The sequence below is a fragment of the Cannabis sativa genome, chromosome 2, assembly GCF_029168945.1.
Source record: "Cannabis sativa cultivar Pink pepper isolate KNU-18-1 chromosome 2, ASM2916894v1, whole genome shotgun sequence".
Taxonomy (NCBI): domain Eukaryota; kingdom Viridiplantae; phylum Streptophyta; class Magnoliopsida; order Rosales; family Cannabaceae; genus Cannabis; species Cannabis sativa.
The window spans coordinates 14,714,947-14,725,009 of NC_083602.1; the positions used below are offsets into that span (position 1 = coordinate 14,714,947).

Sequence of the window (10,063 nt, forward strand, 5' to 3'; positions counted from 1 at the left end):
TTTCCAATGATACCAAAATCTTTGAAATTGGAATTATATTCAAAGAGATATTATAATTTTACCAAAACAGTTTTGCAAGAACAAGATTCAAGAAACGAATCACATGATATTGAATAAAACTAACTTTTTGACATAGTATGACTTCAAATTAACAAAAAGTTTCTTCATAAAACTTATGGGAAATCGAATAAGCTTTCTAACGATATAAAAATCTCTAAAAACGGATCAATATCAAGAGAGATATCGTCACTTTACTGAAACTTGTTTTTTTCTGAAAACGAAAAATATAATAGGTCCGATCCCTAGATAACATTTAGCATTATTGAGCAAGAAAATATTTCATACCTCTTCACAAATTTCTATTTGATGTCTCAAGCCCGCAAGCCTTGATTATAAATCCAAAACTTTAAGAATGAAGGTAGAAAATAAGAAGAATTGTGGAAGGTTTGAGAGGAGCAAACATGAAGAAGAATGAGGCTTTGACTAATTGGTTTGGAGAGTAAAAATAAAACTATGATAGTTTAGGGTTTGATAAAAAGATTATGAGATATCGTATTCTGATAGGTTTAGGTTAACTAAAAATAATAATATATAATAAAATGCTAAAATATTATTAAATCAACAAATATCTAAATTTTTAAATTTTAAAAGTAAGCCCTTTATTTCGTAACTTTAGGCTCAGTTTTCACCTAGAAAAATTCCGAATTATGATATAACTATTTCTACAAAATTTATAGATCTTTGAATTATCTTTCCAACGCCACTGGAATCAACTCAATCGGAGCTCTAAAACTCTAGATATGATCATTTTAGTAAAACAGTTTTTAATCCTGCGAATTTATCAAAACTTACGAATTTTTGTGACATTAATTCCATTATAATGTTATTTAATGCACTTCATACAATAGATTAAACCCACTAAATAATCTATAAAACTCTAATAGACTTTCATATTGGGCTTTAATTGAGTAATTATCCTAATTCGTAAAAACACCATAATTTTACCTTGACACTTACTATAATTTCAACTATGTTTAGAAATCTATCAATACTATTCTAAGCAATAGTCTCTATTAACTATTAGTAGAAATAAATGAATATTTATTCTCACACAAATTGTATAACAAATAAAATTTAAAATATATGTATATTTTTACCGGGTATTACAACGGCTACACAGTGAAGAGTCACATCAGTCAAAAGACAATAAGGACACTCCACATAAAAGCCCTACAACACCTAGGGATTTGACCATGCATTACTCATGGTATATTCATTGGGAATGCCCAACTTTATGGACACTTACAGATACACTTGTACGATAGTTCTGGGGATCACCCCACCAAAAACACTATAAATACCCCCTCAAAGCTCATTAAATGGGATCAAGAATCTTGGGCTGCATAAGAGCAAGAAGAGTAAATACTCACCAAGAACATTCTCTGTATTTATAAGAGTGAAACATTCACCAAATACATTCTGTATTAAGTACATCCATAAATAAGATAGACTCGTGGACTAAGGCTCATTAACGCCCCAACCACGTAAAAATCCTTCTCTAGTTTTCTCACCGCTCTATAAACTTATAATATTTTATTAGTTGCCGAAAACCTCGGTCAACAGATATCATTACAGATATTTATTTTCAAGCAAAAATCTTGAAAAACTGCTCTTTCTCTCTCTCTCTCTCTCTCTCTCTCTCTCTCTCTCTCTCTCTCTCTCTCTCTCTCTCTCTCTCTCTCTCTCTCTCTCTCTCTCTCTCTATATACATATATATGTATATATATTGAACCACAAGTGTTGTTGTAACACTTTTCCACACAATTCTATTACAACATCTAGATCTTTGTGGAAGACTGTGAAGAGATTAAAGTTGTATTCTTAGTTTTCTAAAGATTCAGGTTTAATGATTGATCATAGTCTGTGAGAGAAAGGAACAAGAGTTAGATCACTGAACGGGATGAGCCTTTTTCTGCTGTGCAACATCTCTGGAAGTATATTCGATACGGAATATGTGAAAAAGATGTTATAGGAAATTAATTTTTTTGTTAAATGTTACACGAAAAATAAAGTAATTCGTTAAGTATGTATTCCCAATAACTGGCCTCAGAACCTTAGTTTTGGTTAGTATTGTATTTTGTTTTGCATAATTATGAAAAGTTGTAAATGTTTCAATTTTTGTTGAATTTTTTATTATTTCTAGGTAAAAATTTTTTGCATGTTATGTTTTTTTTACTTGTAAAATTATTTTAGAAACATGTTAGGGTTGAAAAATTGCATGAAAAAATTGGGTAGAAAAATTTTCAGGTCATTTTTGGTGCAAAGCACCCTACACGGTTTTTAATTATATTTGGTTTTTTGAATGGAAAATCAAACTTTATTAACCATCAAATTCTGCTATCAATGCAGATAACAAATCATTTGAGACATCCTTCATATTAAAAACACGATCAAGATATAAAATGGATGCTCTAACAAGATACAAGCAACACATTAGTTTTTGACATTCTTAATTTATCAAAAAAAAAAAAAAAAAAAAAAAAAACAAAACAAAAAAGCTAATATTAAACATTTCATTATAAAATAGTCTTAATAAGAAAAGAAACACTATTTTGCAAAAAGAAATTCAAAATATACTTTTGTTTGTTACATAAAAAGACTACTTCCAAAAGTGTAAAGTGATAATAAATTAGAATTAGCTATTACATGTGAAAGCATTGAAAAACAAAAATAGCAAGGAAGATAATGATGTGTGAAACATAATGATAAGAAGAGAAGACATTGTTGGTGAAAAGAAGATCATGATCACCATGTTGATTATTGTGAGGAGGTTCTAGTGATTGATCTTCAGAAAAATCCTTGACAAGAACAGCCACTTTCATTCCCTTAAAGCAGAAACCTCTACCACTAAGAAAGTAGAAAACCTTGGCATCGGTGAGGTTGAACACATCGCGACCGCCTCTTGTTACATTTGTTAAGAAATCTTTGTCCTCACATTTCTCATAGTTTGTTTTGTTCACCTCCAAAACATTATAAATTAGCTTGTCGAATCCAAAATCTGTTTAAAAAATAAAAATTCAAATTTGGAAAAAATTGCCCAAATGATATAGTGTCATCATATGTTATAAGAATTAATATTAGAAAACTACAGAACTTACAAAGCCAATCACCAACGTAGAATTGCTCATGGATTGACCAATTTGTAAAGTTGATGTTTGGGTTCCAAGAAAATCGTCCTCCTCCGACCCTGTGGAGAATTGGATTTCTGCATTCTGTGGATAAAAGGTTAACAAGTAGTATTACCAATACTTTCACAACTCCATTTCTCAAACTCCTCATAATATTTTTGTTCTAAATATAAAAAAAAACTAAAATATGTTGAGGCTAGTTCAATGGGGTTTATATTTTGTTCTACATATATAAATCTTTGAAGGCTACGTGGTTAACATTTAGTAAGTAATAATATAAATTCACACAATTAGCATGGGTGAGTGTACTTTTAAATTTTTAGTTTGAACATTATTTTCTTGCTATTAAGTACAACTAATTTGAAGGAATAACTGCATAATAAACTTTGGCAGTAACAGTGGAGTAGATGTTAATTGTAAATGCTTTTGGTACTTAATTTTGTTTTTAGTGAAATTTATTTCTTATTAATTATAAAGAGTTATGTAATGTACTAAAAGATTTGGCCACATTTAAACATGTAGAGGCCGTTATGCCTTACGTGAACAGAGTAGTTGATCTTGCCGTTGTCTGGTCAACATTTCAATTTCAATTGGGAAATTTGATTTTCTATACTTACATATACCTAATATTTTATTTCTAAACTAATACATATCATCATTGAAAATATATGACCACTTTATCTAAAATCCAAAAATACCCCTCTCAAATTTTCCATACTTTTTTTTAGTGCAAAAACATAAAAAAAAAAAAATTGGTAGTCCGATGGGGTCCGATGGTAGTCCGATGGTGGTCCGATGGTCACCTGATGCTACTTTTGTATGCACAAAAACATAAAAAAAAAAATTGGTAGCAGATTTGGTCCGATGGTAGTCCGATGGGTCCGATAGGTGGCCCGATGGGTGGTCCGATGGTGGCCCGATGGGGTGGCCCGATGGGGTGGCCCGATGGATGGTCCGATGGGTAGCCCGATGGGTGGTCCGATGGTGTAAATGGGGTGATGTAAATAGGGGTATTTTAGGGATATCATAAAAATTGTCATATTTTACAAATATTAGTTATTATTTGTTTAGAAAAAAATTTTTAACCAAATGTAAGCATAAAAAATCAAATTTCCCTTTCAATTTCAGTTTTTATTTGTTTTCATTTAGCTCGTAAGACACTCATAACTCATGAGTCATGACATTGAGCCATTGAGGTTCATGTGAAAACCATCTCATAGGATTTATATGCACTAAATAATTTGTAAAATGCAATAGAGTATATGCTAAATATTATCACTAAATTTGGCTCCTTAAGCAATTGATAAATAAAATTAAAAGAGAAACATCAGTTCATCTTTATATAAATTGCACTATTTCAAAATGAATTCAAATTTTCTAAAACTTATGTTGATAAATATTACATTGACTCCGGTTTATTTTTGATAGTTAAGTAATTGTGTAATTATTAAGTAGTGTAATTATTACTATAATTACTAGGGGTACTAATCAAGGACGGAGCCAAGAAATAAATGGTAGGGGGACAATATCAAGTCAGGTTCGACCCTAAGTTAAGGTGTGATAAATTTGTGCCTAAAGTCCAACCAAAAAAAAATTGTATCTAATATACTTATATGTAGTGGAGAAAAATCATAATTTTGTAAATGTTTCAAAAAAATAGGTCCAATAATATTTAAACTTAGTTTTAAGTACAACACACACACAAATCTTGGACCCATTTATTTTTAAGATCGGCCTTGTATCAAGTAATACATACGACAATAATATTTATAGAGAAGTACTAATAGGTACTTTAAGGTGTCAAGCACCACAAATTGTAATATTTCATTATTGATATATTAAAATATCAGGTCCCACACATTTTAATTTAATAAATAATATGAGAATTTGTTAACTAATTTTAGGGCACCAAATCAGTATGGTTTCGGGCATCTTAAAATGCCAAATAACAATACTATTCTTATGACTAGATTTTAGTAATCAATGTAACTTCCTATGGTTGCCTACTATTTATAGGTGATCCGAAGAAACATTTATAATTTGATTTGAAAATTTTGTAAAAATTTTTATATACCAAATAACACGAATAAAGTAGAATTCTCTCTAGAAGTCTTTAGCCGCCCCTTAATTTTTTTTTTGCCTAATCAGGGCTCACCAACCATTTCTTGGCCTAACGACGTGGCTCTGGTCAGGTCTAGTTGATTCACACACTATTTTTTGATTTCCTTTAATTTCAGCACTATAATATTGTTTTATCATCAGTTGATCTCCTCAGACATCTCCAAATCCTTATTGTATTGGGAATTTCGATGAAAAGTATTTTATTGAACTAATTGCCTCTAATCCCATAAGCGCGAGTCGACCTATCAACATGTTATAAACTGAAGGCAAATCCACAACTAGAAATTCCTGTATCTTGGCCATTATATATATTTAAAAATAAAAATTATATAGATATTTTATATAAAGAAAATTTAATTTAAATTTAAAATACTTAAAATATTATAGATATTTTTAAATTTATTGGTTTAAGTTTGAATTAAAATAAAAAGAAAAATTATGTAGATATTTTATATAAAGGAATTTAAATTTAAAATATTACATTATAATATTACAATATATAATAATATACTTAATAAATAATGTAATATTTTAATTTAAAGTATATACAGATCAAGTGTATTGGGACGTTTTGTGATAAGTGTATTAAGTTATTTAAATTTAAGAATATAATAAATTACAATACATAGGTTACTTAATTAAAAAATTAAAAATTTAAAAAGTAGGCATGTATATAATTGCATTTAAATGACATGCAAGCAATAGTTAAAAAAATTCTTAAAGATCAAAATCTTAAATGTTATTTCAAAAATTAAAAAAAAAAATATATTACCTAATTAAAAAACAAAATTAAACATACATGTATTACATTTAAGATCACCGAATTAAGAAAAAAAAAACTTATTATACACGTAACATCAATCTAGCTTGAAATATAGGTATAACAAGTAAATATTAGATAAGTTTAAAATTTTAATTTATTTATATTTCATAAATATTGGGTTTGTCGAGTAGTGATAGTTCTGTAAAAGATAAACTGATTTGGCACTATACAAAGAATGGGAAATATAGAGCAAGAAGTGGTTACAAAGTTAACATGGGACAGAATATTTCAACTGAGATTTCAGATACTAAGAAAACAAAGTCCTTGTGGATGTCTATTTGGAATTTGAGAGTTTTTATGGAAACTATGCCACAATTGGCCTCCAACTAACCATCCCAGAGGACTGTGTTCATGCAATTTGAAGATGTCATGCTAATTCTAAATATTGAAAATCTCTTAGATTCTAGAGGCTCATTAAAGAATGTATGGAAGTCGATCCTCTACTTTTTCTGATCTTGTAAAGGAAGAATTCGAGCTCTTTGTGACAATATCCTGGCAGCGTTGGTATTTGAGGAACAATTGGAAAGTAGGGGAGAATCGAATGCTCCACTACAACAATAATTTCAGGGTTGCCAATTAACTACAAAGACAGATAAAAGAAGAAGGGAAGCAGCCAAGTGGCGTCCTCTATTTGAGTGTATCTAAAAAATTAATGTTGATGTCGGTCGAGGTGTTGATGGTAATTGTTGGAGTGTAAAAGGATGAAAATGAAGTGTGTTTGGGTGCCAAAACTAAAATTTTGCTAAGGCCTTTTATGGTTGAACATAATTGTGGCATTGACTCTCTTCTTTCTAGTTTGGATGTAGGGTGTCATCTGGGATATAAAAAAATATTGCTCTCGAGTTTTCGTTTAGATTTTCGAAAGGCAAATTATGTTGCTTGTTATTTAGCTAAGTACTCCATTGATCACGGAGTTAGTGATTTTTAGAATAGGGACTTTTCCTATGTTGTTTGTGCTGCTTAACTTTCTTAATTTCTTCTTGGTAATGAATCCTGTTATACCAAAAAACAAAATCTTAATTTTTTTATTTTTAATAAATGAGCACGTGAGATTTTCTGTTTTAGAAAAATTGATCTCATTAAAATCCCAGAAAAACAAAAGAGTAGTACGATGCTTCACACACGTATTATTGACCATATATACTAGTAAATTGATAAATCTAAATTTTTTGTTCATAAAAAACAATTGTACCATTAACCAAAAGAAATTATATAAGATAAATAAAAACAGTATCTTGTTTTTAAATTCATCAACTTTATCTAATCAATGGAGTCCATACAATTAAAAAGGTTAACATAAGGTTTCAATATAATTACAAAAGCCATATCTCTCTCTAAAATAATAAAGATGAAATTACATCAAATCACAAATATTAAGAAGAAGCAAAATATCAATTAACTAAAATATATAATGAAGAAAGTCCACATAGAGGAAAGGTGAAGTGAGAATAAGAATTAGCAGAAGAGGAGTGATGACATGGCCAGTAATGGAAGGAACCGCCGCCATTAAGGACCGATTAGTAGCGGGGGCGAGGGCGGGAGTAGGAGGGGGGCCACCATGGACGACATGAATGGCGACTTTCATTCCACCGAAGCAGTAGCCTCCACCGGAGAGAAAGTAGTAGGTTTTAGGCTCAGTCACATAAGCTACCCTTTTCTAGCTCTACTACAACTTACACTGAACCACTACAGCTGCTTCACTCTGATTTATGGGGACCTGCACCCATCAATTCAGCAAATGGCTATAGATATTACATTAGCTTTGTCGATGCCTATTCTAGGTATACTTGGCTATACCTTCTCAGAACTAGAGATGAGGCATTACCTACTTTCACTAAGTTCAAAACCCAAATTGAGTTACAGTTAGGGTACAAAATTAAGACACTACAATCTGATTGGGGAGGTGAGTTTAGAGCCTTTACTAATCTTCTTGAGAGCACAGGAATTGTTCATAGATTAGCCTGCCCACACACTCATGAACAAAATGGGGTTGTTGAGAGGAAGCATAGGCATGTTGTTGAGACAGGTCTCACTATGCTAGCTCAAGCCAATCTTCCTCTCAAATACTGGGATGAATCATTTAGAACTGCAGCCTATCTAATCAATCGAATGCCCTCACTTATTCTAATGAACAAATCACCTATTGAGGTATTATTCAACACTGTCCCTGATTATACTAGTCTCAAGGTCTTTGGGTGCTTATGCTATCCCAATCTAAGACCATACAACAAAAATAAGCTGCAATATAGGTCTGTCCCATGTATTTTTCTAGGCTACAGCATGGCACACAAAGGGTTTAAGTGTTTATCCAAAGACAACAGGCTCTACATCTCAAGAGATGTTGTCTTTGATGAACACACTTTCCCCTACTCTTCTCAGCCTAGAAATCACTCAACCACTACTGAATTCTCTTCACCTTCAACTTCCGGTGTCCCTCCTATAGTGTCTCTTCTCAATGTTAACAATTCCCCAACATTACCCACTGCTCTTTATCTACATAATGACACTGCTACAAACTCAACTCCCACTGGCTCTGTGTGTCCTGACCAATCTCAGCAGCCTTCTCATCATTCTCCAACCATCTCTGTCAGTCCAAATGAAGATACTGCTCCTGTACCTACCAACACCACTGTAAATGTCATACCTGCTATTACTAATACTTTACCTGCAGCTAATCAAGTGCCTTCAACTTCCACACATCCTATGACAACACGGCTCAAAGCTGGAATCAGGAAACCGAAGGCTTTATTAGCCATTTCAGAGCCAAAGTCTGTCAAAACAGCTTTGCAGGAGCCTCATTGGTTCAATGCCATGTCAACAGAAATGGTAGCCTTAAAGAAAAATAAGACATGGGTGCTTGTTCCTCTTCCAGATGATCAAACTTGTATTGGATGCAAATGGGTTATGAGAATCAAACAGAATGCTGATGGGTCATTCAATAAGTGTAAAGCACGGTTAGTGGCAAAGGGTTTTCACCAACAAGTTGGATTCGACTTTTCAGAGACTTTCAGCCCTGTGGTGAAGCCTATAACAATTCGAATTGTACTCACTATAGCCATCACCAAAGGCTGGACAATACGGCAGTTGGATATCAACAATGCCTTCCTTAATGGTGACTTAAAGGAAGACATCTACATGCAACAACCTCCAGGTTTCATCGATCCAGATCATCCAACATATGTGTGCAAACTTAATAAGGCACTCTATGGGCTCAAACAGGCACCAAGGGCCTGGTTTGAAAAGCTGTCCACAGTTCTAATTCAACATGGCTTCCAGTTCTCCAAAGCAGATCAGTCTCTGTTCATTCGAGTCACAACTCAATCTTGCATATACATCCTAGTATATGTTGATGATATTCTCATCATGGGTACTGATAACAACTTAGTTGAACAACTCATTCGTGAGTTAAGCTCTGCTTTTTCTCTAAAAGATCTTGGCACAATCAACTATTTCTTGGGCATTCAAGTTACTCACACATCTGCTGGGATTCTACTCACTCAAACCAAATATCTTCAAGATATTCTCACAAAGGCTGATATGCAAAATGTCAATACTCAACATACTCCTATGAACAGTGAACTTAGACTCTCAATTTATGGGAGTGAACCAGTTCAAGATGCAACTCTGTATAGGTCCATTGTTGGAGCATTGCAGTATGCTACCATCACCCGACCTGAACTGGCTTTTTGTGTGAATAAAGTGTGTCAGTACATGCACAATCCTTTGCATTCTCACTGGACAGCTGTGAAAAGAATACTCAGGTACATTGCTGGCACTCTCGATCATGGACTTCTTCTCAAACCTGCTTCTGATTTCTCTATTGATGCCTTCTGTGATGCTGATTGGGCGACTGATCCCGATGACAGACACTCTACATCAGGCTATTGTATCTACTTTGGTGGTAACCTTGTTGCTTGGAAGTCTCAAAAGC

The 10,063-nt window shown here is 32.6% G+C and overlaps 1 protein-coding gene across 1 annotated transcript; it reads right to left on the reverse strand.

Annotated features, from left to right (window-relative positions):
* Window positions 1-2,610: 2,610 nt before the first annotated feature.
* Window positions 2,611-3,405, reverse strand: LOC115719880 (early nodulin-like protein 20). Its single transcript, XM_030649059.2, has 2 exons — window positions 3,159-3,405; window positions 2,611-3,058 (listed from the first exon to the last, which is right to left on the reverse strand). Exons 1-2 carry the CDS (start codon window positions 3,337-3,339, stop codon window positions 2,703-2,705), a joined length of 537 nt encoding a protein of 178 aa, XP_030504919.2. The 5' UTR covers window positions 3,340-3,405; the 3' UTR covers window positions 2,611-2,702.
* Window positions 3,406-10,063: the final 6,658 nt, after the last annotated feature.

What these genes read in the sequence shown, in the direction of transcription:
- LOC115719880 (XM_030649059.2), bottom strand. Translation starts at nt 3,339, where the DNA reads ATGAGGAGTTTGAGAAATGGAGTTGTGAAAGTATTGGTAATACTACTT. An exon ending in CTACGTTGGTGATTGGCTTT is followed by an intron (nt 3,059 to 3,158) that starts GTAAGTTCTGTA and finishes TTTTTTAAACAG; the next exon opens with ATTTTGGATTCGACAAGCTA.